A 19,066-nucleotide genomic window follows, 5' to 3' on the forward strand; every position below is an offset into this window, starting at 1 on the left:
GGCTGCCTCTTAGCAGTTCTGATGGACTCAGGCCCAGGCGATCAAGCAATAAACCCATGATGGTAATTACTTCACCCTTGTCCCTGGCCATCAGGCTGTCACGCAGTTCCTCCATTCTGCTGTCGAAAAACTCACACCCTTTGATATCCCAAGGGTAGGCGATGAACAGTTCCGTGAAAGTGATAGTTTGAACGCACTCACCAGAAGTCTGGAGGGTCCTTGCGCACTACAACCAAAGCATTTACTAATAGGAGATATGTAACTACTGGTGAATGGCTGATCATCCACCAGAAATAGTCGTATTTGTGGAAAAAACTTCGAAATTGTCGCAGCAAAAAATATTCTGTATGTCAGTTTGACAGCTAACGTCACTATTCACTTATAACATGGTGTGAGGAGTTGTGGTTGATGATGCTGGTGCGCCCTCTCAAATGTATCGGGTCTCGAGGACAGAACACAGCCAGCTGAAACTTCCATAAAAATAAATAATAATAATAATAATCGATCATCTGATAAATTTGTGATCTTTTTTCGATGCCTTCTCAGAAATTTTCGCAAAATCTATAAGCTCGTGTTGATATATTGTTTCATTTCATATTCATCAGCGATAGTTGAAAATAGTGAATTAACCACACTGGCCCGGTCCTGTATAGAATCATACGACTAACTTTAATTTCATTTCCACTCTAGTTGTGATTTTATTTTTTTATTGGTATAATATTGTCTTTGATTTTCAAATATTTCTCAAGTTCATTTATGAAGTCATTTCAATTCAGGGAAGGGTATTTCTATGTAGGGAGAATTCATTTTACTCCTTATTCCGGCAATGAAACATTACAGATTTAGTATATTCGTTATACCTATCTGGCTTAAAAGTTCATCATTCTTTCATTATACCGGTAAATATTTCATATATCCTGGAATGGGAACAATATCATTATTCTTTTATATTCATTATTCTGAAAGAATAATAACATCAAAAGTATAGTCAAATATATTTAAGATAACCTCCAAAAATGTTAAAATATTGTTATGTAATACTGAAGTAGAGGAGTCTGATAGACTTTCTCTCAGAGATGATGAATTATATCTAATTGATTCAGTTTGATTGCTGTATTCAAGAGGAATTACATTTCTTTGTATGTTGATTTTATTTTTTAATTGAATTAGATTCTCTGTTTTTTGTATTACATATATTTTTTTCATAGAAAGAGGAAAACCATTTTCACACTAAAAATTTAATTCAAGAAGCGTTTCACAGTTGGACTCGTCTTACTGTGTAGTGAATCGCGTGAAATTTGTGTAATTATTATCAGGGATAGTTTTATTGATTTTTATCAGGGCATAGTATAAAGATTCTTATTATCTTTATACTATGATCAGGGGAAATAGTTCCCAATCTGTGATTCTGAAAGGCAGACCGTCCTTAATATTTTCGTCTGTATGGCTAGTTGCATATGTAGTAGAGCGATAATTTGCCCTTTGAACTATTAACTTCGATTTCAAACCCTCGAAACTATTTTTTGTACATTCAGGAAAATATTTTTGTTCTTTGCTGGTGGAAGTTGGAACAATCTAATCCTTGCTTTACCGAGCATCAGTTTTATCGCCTTTAATGAATTTAATCTACTTGCATAAATTGTTCGCCCATACGGAAGCGCAGAAGGCCACATATTTTTATAATTTGTTTATTGAAAATGACGACTATGAAACTCGAAATTTCGAGTTCAATCTCGTAATTTTTAGAAGTTGAAATTTTGAGACTAAAGTCGAAATTCCGAGTTTAAATTCATAATTTCGAAATTACGAGATTAAAATTGTAATTTCGAGTAAGGGATATGACTGGAAAAATGTACAGCAAAATGGATTAACGGGGTCTCTCAGTCAAAAAATCAAAAATCAAATCTCTATTCTGTTGCTAAGCTTTCGCTTCTAATGGGAAGCTTCTTCAGGGCCTATGATTTATTGAGTTGTTGGTTTTTTTGCCATCGAAAAACATTAAAATTCATACTTACAGTAAAAATGAGTTAAAAACAATAAATTGAACATATAAACTGACGGAGAAGGTTGAACATGTATAAGATTTTTTGGTTTTGACAAATGTCATACCTTCACATAAATGTCATTTTTCAATGGGTATGATGATTTCATAATCTTTGACTTTAAGAAAGAGTTATTGATTGATACAATTTTCATTATTATCATGTTTTTGATGTAGTTCCAGTAAGTTACTGTATATATTGCTGAGATTATCAATGTCAGTTTTCTTATTCATACAAACAGAAGACTTATTAATTTCAACCATTTCAAGAAAAAGGCATTTAGAAATATTTTTTTCTGTATGTAAAACTTTGATATTAGAGTAATTTGGTTTATGTCCTGTTTCTATAGAATGTTGTGCTAATGCAAAATATATGATAAAAAGTTACAATTCACTATCGAAATAGAAAATAATCAGACCCTTCCTTTTCTTGATACAAGAGTTATCCGTAAAACTGATAATTCCTTGTTTACTGATTGGTTTGCATTAGCACAACATTCTATAGAAACAGGACATGAACCAAATTACTCTAATATCAAAGTTTTACATACAGAAAAAATATTTCTAAACGCCTTTTTCTTGAAATGGTTTAAATTAATAAGTCTTCTGTTTGTATGAATAAGAAAACTGACATTGATAATCTCAGCAATATATACAGTAACTTACTGGAACTACATCAAAAACATGATAATAATGAAAATTGTATCAATCAATAACTCTTTCTTAGAGTCAAAGATTATGAAATCATCATAACCATTGAAAAATGACATTTATGTGAAGGTATGACATTTGTCAAAACCAAAAAATCTTATACATGTTCAACCATCTCCGTCAGTTTATATGTTCAATTTATTGTTTTTAACTCATTTTTACTGTAAGTATGAATTTTAATGATTTTTGATGGCAAAAAACCAACAACTCAATAAATTATAGGCCCTGAAGAAGCACAATTGCCGGAACATCACTTGGATTCTGAAACGAAAGAAGAAATCATCACATCATCCATAGCCATTATTTCAAATATCTAAAAAGGTAAAACTATGAAAACAGCTGCCACTTTATCAAAAAAAAAGATCTTTTTTTAATAAAAACTGTATGAGTATTGGTTTATTCCGTTAACCAATCCAATTGTTGTCTGCATACAAACGACAACCCTCAAAATTTTAAACTTGTCTGAGGTCTTATTGTTTAACATACGATTCCTATCAAGTTGAAAGGTGCTTAAACATTGCTTTATCAGAAATAAATAATCAATTCAAGAGATGTACCTCAAATCCCTTTGAAGTGGACAGAAGTCTTTACAGGAAAATTGTCTTTCAAAATAATAATTTTGGAACCGTTATAGGAATTCAAAGTATTGTGTGAGTATTATTAGAGGATCAATGGACAATATAAAATGTTTCATTTAAAAAATTTGACTCATGATCATACAAACATACTTAAAGGTATATGATTCACTATTTGAATAAAAACATTCACTGTTTTCACGTTTTTGGAAATTCTGTGAGTTTAGTAATATTTCTACTAATTCCTAACATTCCTAAAGGAAATATATTGAATAATTTCAAGCTGAGTAGGGTATATTCAATTTGTTCCCAATGAATAAAAACTTTTCTGAAGTAATTACTGAAAGTAAAGACATTTCGGAATTCAACAAACATTTACATGTTGAGATCAGAAAGTGGCTATCATATGTAGGTGCTTTTTATACCTACTTGTGTCTATTTTGATATTTTTTGTATTATAATTTATTGTCGAAACTATAAGTAACTCTCTCGTTCAATAAAAAATGCATTCGGTCTAAGAAAAAATCAAATTTCATTTAGAGAAAAAGCACTTGTTTAAAACAAGATAAAAGATATGTTCAGAATTTGAATCAACGTGGAGGATTTTTCAGTTCAAATTAATATACACTTGCAGAGCTCGGCAAATGTAATAATGCATGTGTGAAAAATTATGAAGCATTGATATAATGAGGGCAAAATTGAGAGTTGCTGTCAAAGTTTACCACTTTCTGTTCGGTACTAGGTATACAACGCAGTACTTACTGATATAGCGGAGTTTCTTTCTCAAGTAACCCAAACACCTCAATTTTATCCAATTGTAATACTTACCAATGAAAATATCTTCCAACTGTGTAAGACCCCAGTCGTGTAAAATCTGTTCCATTATGGTAGATACAAAATAATCGGAAATAATTGCACTACCTACAGACACCTAACTTCCTCCTTTAAATCACAACACACCAACGTCCTTTTCCAAACAATACTGGCGCGTTCGCGAACACTGTTCTATATTATCAGTTTCTCATAATACTAAATTTAAATTATTTCTGTAATATCTATGTTCAAATAAAACAGTTTTTCTCAAACTGAAATTAATGAAATACTTCTTTAAAAGAAATCCTGTTCATGTTCATTCTATACAAAATTCCTGTTATGTTCAGTCGATCAAATATAGTTTTGTATATAGATTCACAAAACTCTTGTTATAAACGAATTGAGTTATTTGAAGGGATGCAGTTTTGAATTCAAACAAACAATATGTTTTCAGATCAAGCTGATATTGCTCTCTATTTGAAACAGTTTATTTTTCTCTTTGAATAGTAGGTAGATTTTGAGATGATATTATATTTTCTTGATTCGAAATAGTTCATCTTCGCAATAATATAATTAAACGAATGATGTCGTTGAATGGCCAAGAAATTTGATTTCTTCGTTAAAAAAATTGTTTCTCTTGTGGAACATGACGAACATAATTTCTCCAATAGAGATAAATCTAGTTCACACAATCATCGATAATTTGTATTGTCTTTTTTCCACGTTTTGTTTACTTCTTGTGCTTCACACTCTCTCTGTTTCCTGAAACATCTCTTTCGAAAAATCTGGAACCGTATATTCATTGTATCAGGCTGAGAGCATCTTCTGTAACATGTTATATAACGGAATGTAGATCATTTCAGTTCTACTAAATCACCCTTGGAACATTAACAGGAATTGTCAACAAACTTGACATTTGATTATTGAGAAGGTGATTTTATAATTAGTATTTAGGCACTATTTTTTTTCTCGAAATGAGACTGACAGAAATGTGACAAAAATCATTTTGGATGGTTGAAGGATCAAAAATGAATTTCATCCATACCGAATTGAATTACTTCTAGAACTCTCTGAAACGGATTATGGTACCAGAATTCGGTATTGCGAAAATTTATTGAATTCAATTAGCGAAGAACTGAATATTTTGAAATATGTTTAATTTTCTGACTCCACATTAAAAAGTGATTGCATAGTAAATATGCAGTACTACTCAACAAAGAACTCCCATTGGATGAGAGAAGTCGATGACCAAAACAGATAGTCGAAAAATGTTTGGGGACATAAGTGGTCATAGGACCATATTTCTTTGATGACCCTTACAATGGAGAAGTTTATAGAGATTTCCTCTAAAATGATTTATCAAATTTGTTGTAGGCTATACCGATTGATACAAGGTATAGTTTATATTACCAACATTATGGATCGCTTCCCCAAAATTGAAATCGGGTAGGGAGGTTTTTGAATAGGTGACGTTGGAATGAATAGATTGGAAGAAATGGCCAGCACTGTCCCCAGACCTCACGCTCCTAGATTTCTATCTATGGGGATATGCTTAAGAATAGGATTAGAGAAGTGTTTTGATCAATAACATGATCAACTGAAATAGAAGTTCGAAGGAAAACTGTTGATAAACTATATTAATGCATAGCTCAAAATGGGAGATTGTTCGAACATATATTGTGAATTCGAACGTTTTAAAATGATTTGTTTTCATTTTGTTACTTGTTTCTTCCAGCACTGTATTGCTTCTATTCAATGAATTTTCTATACTTTCCTCAAGAATTAGATACATTTCTGGTGGAAATAAAGTAGTCAATCTCTACATTTTCTGAAAGCTTATAGTGTGAACTATTCTGGGATGACTCTATGAACAGTGTTTTCCACTTGAGAAAACTGAAAAAAAAAATTACCCTCAGTTTTGTTCACCCCTTATAGAATGTATGGTTGAAACATGTCGTTTCATTTGATGGAGTAAGAGATATTTGGTGTTTTTGCAATAAATTTCACTATAACTTCTGCACCATCCGTTATAAACCCCAACAACCCCGTATTTTAAGAAGCACTGTGCCCAAGAAATTCAATCGAGTTAAAATATCTGAAGTAAGTATTCTATTAAAAAAAAACTATAAGTTTGGTCTGTCACACAGTTATCGAACACCCTGCATAATAATAATAATTATTGGAATATTCTCTACAACTTTTTTCCGAAAAAGTTTTTGTATGTCTAAATAGGGAATCATCTATCGTCCACCCTCCTATCTCTAAGAAGTATCTGTGAGAAAACAAATAAATTAAGGTGGTTTCGGTTTAAAATAAGGATTTTGTTTCACAGAAATAATCCTTATTATCTTTATTGTCTATGAGTTGAACGTACCTACTTCTTTATAGATATATACATTACATTTGGCACAAAACATATTTTGGACCTCAAACATGATTTTTATAATTATCTATTATCAAAATTTATTTACAAATCATATTTACAAAAAATATCGGCAAATGAAAGAATTTAATCCAAAAAATCTTGTCCATTCATTTTCTGGATCTCAAACATGATTTTTATAATTATCTATTATCAAAATTTATTTACAAATCATATTTACAAAAAATATCGGCAAATGAAAGAATTTAATCCAAAAAATCATGTCCATTCATTTTCTGGATCTCCTTTTTAAGTCTTTCAGTCAACTCTTTGAATTATTCATTCAACTTCAATCTTCTTGATGGAATTGTTATTTGTAGATGCCTTCTCCTCAAAATAATCCTTTCTAAATGAGAGATTCATATGTGCTCCAATATACATTCTTATCCATGCCGGAAGGAACTTGGTGAAGAAGGTCTGAAAGAAGAAAAATATAATAATCACCTTCACAGAAATAATATACTGAAAATATACATATGCATTTGAAAGGTTTTTGATCAAGAATATATTTTGAACGGATACTAATTGGATTCCTCTGAAATTTTGAGTTTGATGCCAAAGACCGTATGCAGACCGTATGCAATTAATCATACATCCGTTCTATTTTTATTTTATGCTATTTGAGAATAAAACCTTCAAGATACATCAGCGATATAGATAAAATCAGGGATGTTTGGAGGTCAGAGAATTCATCAATTAATTGAATATTCGTTGTTATTCAAATTGATAATAACTAGAAAAAATGCAAAATTGACAGACTTTTGGGTTTAGTTGATTGTGGAAAAATATTTGATGTATGGAACAACTTCTTTCCTTTCTTAATTTTTGAGAATATTTTCGAAAGCCTTGGAAGAAACCCTATCACGATATTCAGAACAAATCAAATTTCTGTGTGATGAAGTCAAATAAATATAGATGTCGCAAATATTATTATTTGCGTAAACTGTCGATACCTTTTGCAATATTTTCGACACTTTTATAATGAAATCCCTATTTTCACGGCTATTCCCTATTTTTCGAAAACTAAATTTAAATATATTCAAATTATTCAATACAACTTTCTTTTTTGATATGTACTCTCCATTATTCGAATTGTGTTTGGGGCACTACAATAAAATCTGTTGATATCATCAAAATTATATATCAAAATGAAACAATGAAGTGCATTACCATATACAGGGTGTTTATTAAACATGCGGAAAAAATTTAAAGGACTATTCCTTGCAATTAGGCTATTTTGTACCATGATGATTTTTGATAGGGCGCTTTGTTTCGAAGATACGGAGCGAAGAATAATTTCGACAATAGCAATTCATTATAAGAAATTACATGTAATATTTCTTAATCTACAATTGAACACAGAAAATGCACGTCAAATAGACAAAGTCAGTCAGTTTCAACCTATTCGACTCATACAAATGATCACTTATGAGACATACTATTCAAATTGAATGTCTGCAGCCGTTTGTAGTAATCGGAATTTTGTTGATAGATTCCAACGGAACTGTTATATTTTTTATTACTTGGTAGGCCCAGTGTAGTACGCTATACTTTTATTTCGGCCACGTTAATAATTTTTAAATAACCAAAATTGTTATTGTCGAAATTCTTTTTTGCCCTATCAAAAATCATCAAATGACAGAATATCCTTAGTCCAAGGAATAGTCCCTTAATTTTTGGTCGCATGTTTAATGAATACTCTGAGTTATTGTTCATAATGAAGATCAAGAAAAAAATAGAGATAAAATGAATATTCGAATACTTCGTAAATAATAGTTGGTACTGAAATATTTTTCTCAACTATTAGTTCAGAAATTAACAATTTCAACTGTATTTTTTTGAACTATTTTTCTTTGTCACATGTGATTTCTACACAAAGAAATAGTGATACATTTGAAAATTATTTGAATAAATAATAAACATCAAATTCGAATTTCAACTCATCTACAGAAAAAAGAAACGAAATAGAAAACATGGTTTTGAATGATGTTTCGATGAAGTTGTTTTATTCTCCAGAATGACAATTCAAGTTACAGATAACAATAAGATTATGAAAATCAATTTCTCAAGCTAGATAATTCAGATATTCTAAAAAATATCCAGTGTGTACCAAATCTTCAATGACTTAGAACTTCAAATGCAACTCAGATGCGTGCAAAATACTGTAATGAATTCATGAATAAAACGGAATGTTTTCAAATCTGCATCTTGGCAACACTCCCTCAGTGATACTTAGCTACTGCAGGGGAGCCGAGCTCCCTTACCCTTTTAGCTGATTTTTGTCGAAGAAGGACAAATGGGTTCATGACTGAGGGGATATTGGCGGTATGAAGTCCTCAGACATCAGTACCGCCCTTCACGGGGTACCCAGGGCCGTAGTGAAAAGAAATACCAGGGGGGGGAATCCAAATTTTCCCAACCCCACCAGCAAAACTTTCCAACTTTCGAAAAAATTAAAGCCGAGGGATTAGTTACTACTATAATATATTGATTTTCTTACTTAGCTAACCAAAGGTTGGCTGAATGCTTATGCCATTTAGGGTATGCACAAACAAAAATAAATTTTGGTAATTATAAAAATAATAATTGGAAATATTCTACTTTGAACCAATGTCCTTGATCTTCCACCATATCCACCATGTATAGGAATATTCAATACAAATGAAAGAAAAAAACACATTAATAATATTGTGTTTATTGTTTTCTTCTATTATTTTTTCTATTTTCACGGCACGAAATGTCACAAATTTTCCAAATCTCAAAAACAGCTAAAAGTTGGGAATTTTGTAAAATTGTCACTTCAAAATTCGTAGACTGTTCAGGACTGTTCTCTTACTTGGGAGAAAATAAAACTTTTTTGAAGATTTCAAACAACTCAGAATTTCAAAGTATGAGATCTTCAAGTTATGCATGTTGGCAAATCCCAACCCTCTCCCGGTTCTTTCTCTTTTCTTATTACCTCTCTCTTTCTTTTCTCTCATTTTAATTTTTTTAATTTTCATTCATTTTTTTAGTATTATTTTTTTCTATCTTCACGGCCCAAAATTTTCCAACTTTTCCCCAAGTCGAAAAAGCAGGGGGAGCCAATCCCCCCAAAACCCTCCTCATGACGACGGCCCTGGGGGTACCCCTACGTGGCTGGGGTGGGATGGATCAAAAAATCTGTTCGTCCGTTAACGGGGGACATGAGGGCCTACAGTATAATCTAGCTTCCCTAACTAAATATACTTAGCTAGTGATGAAACCCTGTATTTTCATGATGTTTATCTACCTGTAAATAAATTTTTTATGAAAATAACATAGAGCGCCATCTGCTTCATACAATAATAAGTAAAAAAGGATGAATTGGAATGCAATTTTCTGCAGGCAGTCTCAGCGACTAGATACATTGAGTTCAAGTTGTGCTCATAGATGGCAGCTTTCATCATTAACTTGGCGATATAACAATTATTTGAAATACAGGTGAATGCATTCAAGACATACACCATTTTCAGTAAATTCATTTCCTTGAAGAATATAACACATTCTCTTCGTATAATTTTTCGAAATAATACCTAATAGTAACCTAACACATTGTATTGATAAATCCATTTTTAATCTTAAATAATTTTTTTATTGATGACAACAAAGATTTTTTACACATACTTGAATATAATTGGAAGCGATTACTTGTACGTGGATAATCAAAATAATACCTACTTGTATACCGTGTGTCCAGTACCCAGATGATTCGTCAATTTTTCCCAAAGTCATTACAGCATATCTGGCATATTCCTCAGCATCAGGTACAAAGAAATTGTTTTTCTGAAGTCTCTTGCTGAAGGAATTCATTTTGGTGTTGATAAACATTGGAGCTAGGTGCTGGATCGTTATTCCATGGCCACCGTATTCATATCTGAGAGCTGCTGTGAAACTCTTAACGTAGGCCTGAAAATAAACTGGTTATATTATAAAATTAGGTTCAGATGTCTTGAGTAGTACAAATGAAAATCTTTCTTATTACCAATGTTTTAATTTCACTCAAGGTAGTTCAAAATGAGAAACTTTCACAAAAGAATACTGGTTTATGAATCGAATGAACGATATTTTTCAATTGCAAAGAGTTGTAGAAAAATATTTAAAAAGACACTGAAATTCATATAAAAAAACTACAATTAGCAACAACGTCGTTGTTTTCCAAATATGATTGGTTGAAAAGTGGTCTTGGTATAAAATAGGCTCATTTTGCTTCAGAAAACATCCTCGAAGAAACGGTTCAGCTAAAGAGTACGTGATGTCACCAGATATACAAAATGCGTGATGAAAGTTCAATTACTTATTGGTTGTTTGTATTCATCTATGTCTAAGTATGGAGGACAAAAAGTGTCCAGAAAGTAAATGATACATGGGTGTAATTGATCAATAAGACATGTAACTTTTTCCAGAAATTAAAGAGTTAACAAGGCCTTGCAAATAGCTATGCCAAGAAAGGAGTTCGTTGATAGAACTTATTTTTTGGTGCGAAGAAAAAAAATGAACAGGGTGGACAGATTTCAAACTATGTATGACATACTCCATGAAGAAGCTAAGGGACAGACATTGAATCTGCTGGAGTCGTTGGAGATATATGAGGGTGAACGTTCGGGTTCCCTGCTGAACGACCAACAGGAGGTTGACCATGCACTCACCATCGCCAAAGTTTTCAAATAATACCAAGAAGATTATTCATATTCAAAATTTACCTGATGCATTCGAATATTAAAACACAGATATTATGTTTCAATATATATAAGGATCTACATCTCAAGTTTGGTTTCGAGGAAAACAAATATTAGACGCACAGGTTTGACCGAAATTCCTTTCTCAACTGTACGTGAAATATTCAAAAACAAACCTTATGGATGCAAGACGCGATGTGATACGGGATAACCAAAACCTTTAGGTGTTTATCTAATTAAATAATTAAAAAAAATAATATACTACTAAGGAATATACTACATAAGAAAGAAATTGAATACTTCCGACCATAACGTGAGTTAACAAAAGTCTATAGAATTGGATAAAGAAACTAGGATTTAGATTTAAAATAATGAACAAACGTCAAACAGTTATGAAAAGCAGAAGAATAGTGGAATAGCGTAAAAAATGCTTAGAACAAATAATAAAGAAGAAAAACGGCAAATTTTCTACTTGGACGAAACTTGGTATTCTTTAGTGTTCAGAACTGCCATGGTATTACCTTTATTCGCATATAGTATGACAATCTTCTTGTCAGCATTTAACTATTGAGAGCTGCATTGGTCTACTGCGCCGAAGGGAAGCAAAGACCATAAAAAAAGAGAAGAAGAAGAAGAGAGTTGCACGTTTTATGGCACTGATGTTCGATTTCGGGGGCTTAGCGATGCGATTTGAATTATTGACTACAATGAGCTTTCTGTCCAACGTTTGTGGTGAATCCGACGAGAAGAGACGGTCAAATTTCTTCTTCCGACATTCGGTGTGGCAGACGCTCGGTCTGTGTCAGAATTGAAAGTGATAGGGTCTACCATATCCCAGTCCTTTATGTTCAATGGGTTGCCGAAAAACAGGTAGAGAGACCTATCGAGAAAGTTTCTTAACAGTGCGTCGGTAAATCTGGATTGTATTCTCTTCAATCGTGATTTCGGCTGTGAAAGTATCCATTACTTCTCCATTTTTTTTATTCAATCTTTTGGATTGCGAACACTTTTGAAAACCACTTTAATGTTTGATTTTTCACAAATTTGTACGATCTTATTTTGTTTATTTTGGTTCTGTGGAAGAACTATAACGTTTAATTATAGACTTTTGAAAAAAAACGGGAGTTTACGAAGACACTTTCTGAGTTTTTTGTTTCTTGATGAATTTTTCGTAACTTTCTGTTACTTTCATTTATTTTTTTGTCGTATCTTTCTTTTCTTATATATATATATATATATATATATATATATATATATATATATATATATAATATATATATATATATATATATATATATAATATATATTTATATATATATAATATATATATATATATATATATATATATATATATATATATATATATGTATATATATATATATATATATATATATATATATATATATATATATATGTATATATCTCAAATTCTAAATTCAGGACATTTCTGAAGTGTAAACTTTTTTCTTAGGATATTATATTCATATTAACAAAGTAACTCATCGAAATTTACTCTAGAAGGTTACTCTTTTTAGGCTGATATGGACTTCTTTATTTCCATTTTTTTTAAATTTTGTGAAAAATATCAATCATCAATCACTATCAATCACTAATCACAATCGGTATCAGTAGAATGAAACGTGAATCAAAATAGCTACAAGAAGCATACCTTGGTTGCAGCATAAACAGTCATGAGTGGTAGAGGCTGCAACTCCGATCCAGAAGATACGTTAACTATGGCTCCTCGACCTCTATCCCTCATGTCATTTATAAAGGCACGACACATCAATGTTACAGCACAAATGTTTATGTTGATAATATCGAAGATTTCCTTTTCAGCCACCTCTGTTAGGTACATCGGATACTCGTATTGTTTACCGACGTTGTTGACTGGAAAGAAAAATGTGGATAGATGTATACTTTGTGAATAAAACAGTGAATAAAATGATGATATTTACAATTTTTAGAAATGACAAGGTAATAAACTGATGAAAACACACAAGATAATGAAAATTGGTTCGAAGTGTATCCTGAAGAGATATTTCTATTTTTTCAAGTACTCCTCAGTTTTTTCATAGCTTCATTATATTGAGCGAAACAAATACTTGGGTATGTACAGAAAAAAAAACTTTGAAAAATAATTGTTACGTTAAACGAATTGCAAATAAAATCAAACCCTTTTTGATATATGTTTATTGGAAATTAGATACATTCTATTTCTTCTATTATTCCATAACTCAGAATCAGTCGCAGAAAGCAATAATAGAAAGAATGATGATACCACTACTTATATTTTTCGATATTCTTTGAGAGATGGAAGTAAAATACATTGTATATACAAATGCCACAATTTATTATATTAGTTTGGAAATTTTCTCATAAGACGAAACCGCAGTAACGTTAGTTACAAATAAAAGTGGTGAAAAAAACTTAGAAAGTTTCATTTCTCATTTGTTGTAAGGCAACTGAAGAAAATCACCAACTTCAAGCCTCTACTAGGTTGAAACCTTTGCATTTATGTTATATTAGACGGGTCACTTCTGACAATTGTGTGAAAACTGAATAGTGAATATGATGAACAGTGGAGAAAGAGCGTGATTTTGTATGTTCCCTAGAAATTGAGTTGTATATGAAATAATATGTTTTATAAGTATCTAGTGCAACTTGAACTTTGATTGTTTTTCTTTATTATTATACTTTCTCTTAGAATTGAAATTCTTTGAAATTTTATATTGTGGTTGTGTGTTTCCAAATTTTGTGAAAATGGAATTATCTTCTGCATTTTTTTGTATGAGATCATTCAGTATCATAATTTTATATTGTTTATCGAACCATTCATAGTATTTGTTTTGCATTGCATGCGGCATAAACGTTGGTAAGATATTTTCCATATAAAAGAAATTTATTGTTCTTCCCTTTTTTTTGGAAGTGTCACACAATTTCTGTTTGAAGATGGAGAATCAGAAGGCCATAACCTTTTCCAAAATTATTCTCTCCTGAAAATATTCCCATTTCAAGATGAACCAAGTTGAAGAAAATATTGATTTAAATTTGGATTCATGAAATATATACTGGTGATTGATTCTGAAAATGATATCTCAGATTTATTTTTATTTATGTTGAATTAATTTTAGAATTGAAGTTTATGTTAACTGTCGAATTTTTATGAATTTGTACTAATACACAGTTTTATTAAATTTGTTAACACTTCCAAAATACAAATCATGAAATTATAAAACAACAACAAAAATTAATTGGCGACTTCATTGATTCAAGTGGTGCATTTGCTTTTTCAGCTGCAGAAAAACTCGGAAAAACCTGCAGCACCACATCATCTGAAGATCTTCATCCGCCAATGTCCTCTGTCTCATAAAACAAAATGTATGGTGTCTCCAAAGGCTCTAATGAATTCAAAACATCGCCAGATTACTTGGTGACACAACTATCGTAAAACTTAAACCAGCCCGTTTCGTCTTTGGCTAAGGCGTAATAATGACCAGATTCAACACCAGAACCACTGTGAACAATGACTGCACGAAGATTATATTAGTGATCTGCTAGTTTGAAGTGTTCATCAATTTCGAACCTTCCTAAAAGTTTGGTGCTTCCGTCAGAAGTTGAGTCATATTTGAAGATCATCAGTGTTATCATTAGATTGACTGGTGCCTCAGTTATACTTGTTTTCTTATAACAGTCAGTTAGTTTGACGCATGTTTGGCAATATAGTCGATCATCACCTGTTAAAAGTTCCATTTTTAAATGATTTAACAATAAGCTTTACACGGACTGGTTATTAGTCATATTAGGAGACGCTAGTTGAAGTTCCAGAAATTCACATACGTTTTCTCTACCTATTGAACATTTACTACAAAGTAAACAAGTAAGGATTTTTCCAGCAAAAGATTAACAAACACAAGTCGAGATAAACTGTACGGAATCATTCAATCCCGAGCGGCCAGAAGTATTGATTCTGCTATTGTTTTGCTCACGAAGAGTATTCAACAAGAACCCCAAGAATTCGGAACAATTCTCTTGTTGTCCAAACCAATATCTAGTGGACTTCAAAGATTCCAGGAAATCGGTTGGAGGAAAATATAATACATTCTTATGAAAGTGCATAAGTAGGGAACATTTTCTTTCTCGTTCATCATTAAAACCTCGTTCTTGAAATTCTTAGTCATGAACAACACTTGTAAAATGCTATTCATGTAGGAAGTGTTTCCTAAGTTATCTAATCTAATTTTGTTCTCAAGTTTTTCAGGACAACTTTCTACTGATTCGTAAGGAAGAACATGCCTCACAGAATCTGCATAAAACCATTTCTCAAGCTGCAATCGATCTTTCTTAGAGGGATCGATTCGGCTCTTGCTTCATGAAGCTTTCCCACTATAGTTGATGATTTGTGATTTTTTCCAAACATGAAAGAATACTTCATCGGATACTCCTTGATAGCTAAAAATTTTGTGACCGAGAAAAAGAAATTCTTGTAATTTAATGTAAAACATTATATTTCAGAATATTTTGAACGGTTTCTTGAGATGATAAAGATTCAGATTCAAGAACCAAATAAATAAGAAAAAAAAATACTATCGAGAATTAACTTGGAATAGTACAAACAGTGCAGACTATCATTCAGAGATGCATAATTTATGTATAATGATGATAATTTTCCACAAGTAGCCTCTGACTTTTGACTGTCTTATAAAAATGTTCTTGTAGTATTCATTTTGACAATTTTTCAGTCTGATTTTCATTGTCAATTGAAAATCCCTTATTTAACAGCCTTTTTATGAAAATTCAAACAATTTCATTATTTATTTTTCTGGCCACACTCTGAATCACGATTCGTTCGTTTAAATTGATCATGTGCTGACTAGTTAATAAAATTCCAGTTTGCGTTGTTGAAAAATTATGAATTGTCATTCTACTTGTAGTTTCACACCGAGTAATTTACGATTTGAGAAAAGTTACGCGCCAATAAATAGTTTTAAAGTTATAAATAAACTAGTGAAACAAAGAAAGAGCCATTATTTTGCAAATATTTCAAAAATGATGGTAGATCTTCAAAATTTGAAGTGGAGATCTTCGAAAGAGCAGAAAATTTACTAAGAATAATGTCAACCTCTCGAAACTGTAGCGCGTGAAAATACTTGTTGAATAATCAAACATTTCAATTGTTTTCTTTTCTCTTCGATTAAAAATAATCGATAAGTATATTTTTAATTTCTCATTCTTATTATGTTTATGAGATGAATGATTTTTTGGGAATATTTCAATCTGATAAATAATCAAATGACGATTCGAAAAGTTGACTTTAAAAAGTTTTTATTATACAAAAACGCATATATTGATTATTTATCAATTAATTTTTACGGTAATTATCAATACTGGGAGAAACTTTTTTCCAAAAATCATTATTTCCAGTATTCTTTTGTATTTTTTACAGTATATCAAAGTTGATAAAATCAATTTGTTACTTTGAAACAGAAGTGAATAATAAATAAGTAATGGAATAAATGAGTAATTCAGTACAGGATCCGAGAATACAGTGACTGGAAGTGTTGGTGTAATTCAAACATATTAAAAGAGTTATTTATTATTTAGGTAAACGTACAAACTGTTCGTTTCTCAATATTTGATTATTTAGGTAATCGAAATAGCGTTGATACTTTTTTAACGTAATCACAAACCCATGGAACAAGGACACGTCTGAAGTGATTGGTTCTTATTTCGTTTGTTTGGTATCTAATCTTTTCGATGATTTTCTCACATCTCTGAATGGTTCAGTTCACTCAAAACCCCATAATATCATTTGTTGTTGGTCTGAAACATTTTGATAGCTTCTGTCTCCATCATGCGTACATGTAGATATCATTGAATAATTTTTATATGTAGAGTTTCAAAGCCTACAATATTTTGATTTTTGTGGTGGAAGTTTTGTGATTCAATTGGTAGTTTGTATAGTCGAAGTAATCGATATTGTGCACTCCATAAGTTGGCGGCACTCTTAAACACGAAAAAACCAATACCGGCAGCGAACTATTCCACGTGGACTGTAGACTTGGCAGTTCGTATTGGATAATTTTTACTAACCGAGTTTTATGATTAACTGAAAAGTCATAAAATTAAATTTGAAGCCATGTTACGGTGACGAACAGAAATTGGGGAATATGGGGATGGTTGTCACCGTCGTGTTCAGTACAGGAACTGATCGCGATATGAGTGTTGAAATTCGATATTGGTGCAGTTGTAATTAAAACTTGAAATTTTTGTTATCTGTTTAAAATGTGGCGTCCTTGGACAAGTACTAATAGTAATAACGAGTGTGATAACAACGCAGACTTTTTCCAGTGCAGTGATTCCAATAGCGATGATGAACAATGTGAAAAAGTGAATAAGATTCGGATGCATTTGAATATTGTATTGTATTGTATCTATATTATATAAGTATCTACATCTCAAGTTTGGTTTCGAGGAAAAGAAACTATTACAAGCAACATCAGATTTGACAGAATTTCTTTTCTCAACTGTACATAAAATAGTCAAAAACAAACCTTATGAACGCAAGACGCGATGTGATACAGGATTACCAAAACCTTTAGATGTTCATCTAATAAATTCATTGAAAAAAACGATATACGACTGTTACAAAAGCAATGAGATTCCTACAACTGAAATCATTAGGAAGAAATTGAATACTTCCGGCCATAACGTGAGCTGCTGTGACAAAACCCATGAGAATTGGATGAAGAAACTGGGATTTAGATTTAAAATAACGTCAAACACTTATGGAAAGCAGAAGAATAGTGAAACTTAGAATACTTAGAACAAATAACTAAATATAAATTAGACAACGGCAAATTTTCTATTTGGACGAAACTTGCTATTACACTCACGACAGAGTTACGAAAGGGTGGACTGATAGATTGAGAATGTGTACGCCTGACATGCCTGCAAACAAAGGATCGCGAATAATCATTGTACATTGCGGAGAAAGTAAAAGATGGGTTTCGAATTCTTTGAAATTATGTGAAAAAAACTTGGGGACTGCAATGTTGACTATCATAAGAACATGGAAGATAATATTTTCGAGGAATGGTTTGAGAACACGTTGTTCCCAAATTTGCATGAAAATAGTGTAATAGTTCTTGACAACGCCTCCTATCATTCGCGACAGCTCATCAAAGTACCGAATAAAAATTCGAGGAAAGATGAAATATAAATTTTTTTAATGGATAACAATTTGTATGTTGTAGATTTCTTTACCAAAAATCAACTACTTGAAGTTTTACAGACAAAAACATTTGAAAAAGTGTATGTCCTTGAGAGTATTGTTGAAAAGTATGGACACACCATACTGAGACTTCCCCTCTATTTTTGTGTGTTCAATCCCATCGAGTTGATTTGGGGAAAATTGAAAGAAAGCATCGGACGTAAAAATGATGTTTCAAAATTTGATAAGAAGGTAACAGAGCTATTTGAAGAAGAAGTATGTATTATTACCCAAGAAACTTGGCAGAAAAGGATTAAAAAAGTAATTTTGGTTGAAAAAGACTAACGAATAATGAATAACGAAATTAGTTAGCTCTCTAACTATATTATTGAAAGGGAGCTGTTGGAAGGTATGTTGCACTATATCGTTTACTTCAACTATACATGAAGGCAAGGGTCACACATGTTTGTGAATAGTTCAGTTTCAACTCAAATGCCTTCTTCCTTTTTTCGTGAGTTTCCCATATTTTTTAAATGAAAATCTGTCGAAAGTAATTCTGTTTTTCCGTTAACTAGCTGTCGTCATTCTACAAAT

General features: G+C 31.6%; 1 protein-coding gene across 4 annotated transcripts in view; it reads right to left on the bottom strand.

Moving 5' to 3' along the window:
- Window positions 1–6,753: 6,753 nt before the first annotated feature.
- LOC111517846 (hydroxysteroid dehydrogenase-like protein 1) overlaps window positions 6,754–19,066 on the bottom strand; it is a 110,696-nt gene continuing 98,383 nt past the window's right edge. For 3 of the 4 annotated variants that reach the window (XM_023174128.2, XM_023174129.2, XM_023174132.2), the window contains exons 5-7: window positions 12,929–13,149; window positions 10,262–10,489; window positions 6,754–6,979 (exon numbers count right to left, since the gene is read on the bottom strand). In XM_023174128.2, coding sequence (XP_023029896.2) covers window positions 6,842–6,979; window positions 10,262–10,489; window positions 12,929–13,149 — 587 coding nt within the window. In that variant the 3' untranslated portion in view covers window positions 6,754–6,841. The remainder of the gene's footprint in view (window positions 6,980–10,261; window positions 10,490–12,928; window positions 13,150–19,066) is intronic. The other variant, XM_023174130.2, reaches the window with a different exon arrangement.

This window comes from Leptinotarsa decemlineata, unplaced genomic scaffold (genome assembly GCF_025532065.1).
Source record: "Leptinotarsa decemlineata unplaced genomic scaffold, Ldec_3_MD MMD2_tig00000505_RagTag_RagTag, whole genome shotgun sequence".
NCBI classification, from domain to species: Eukaryota; Metazoa; Arthropoda; class Insecta; order Coleoptera; family Chrysomelidae; genus Leptinotarsa; species Leptinotarsa decemlineata.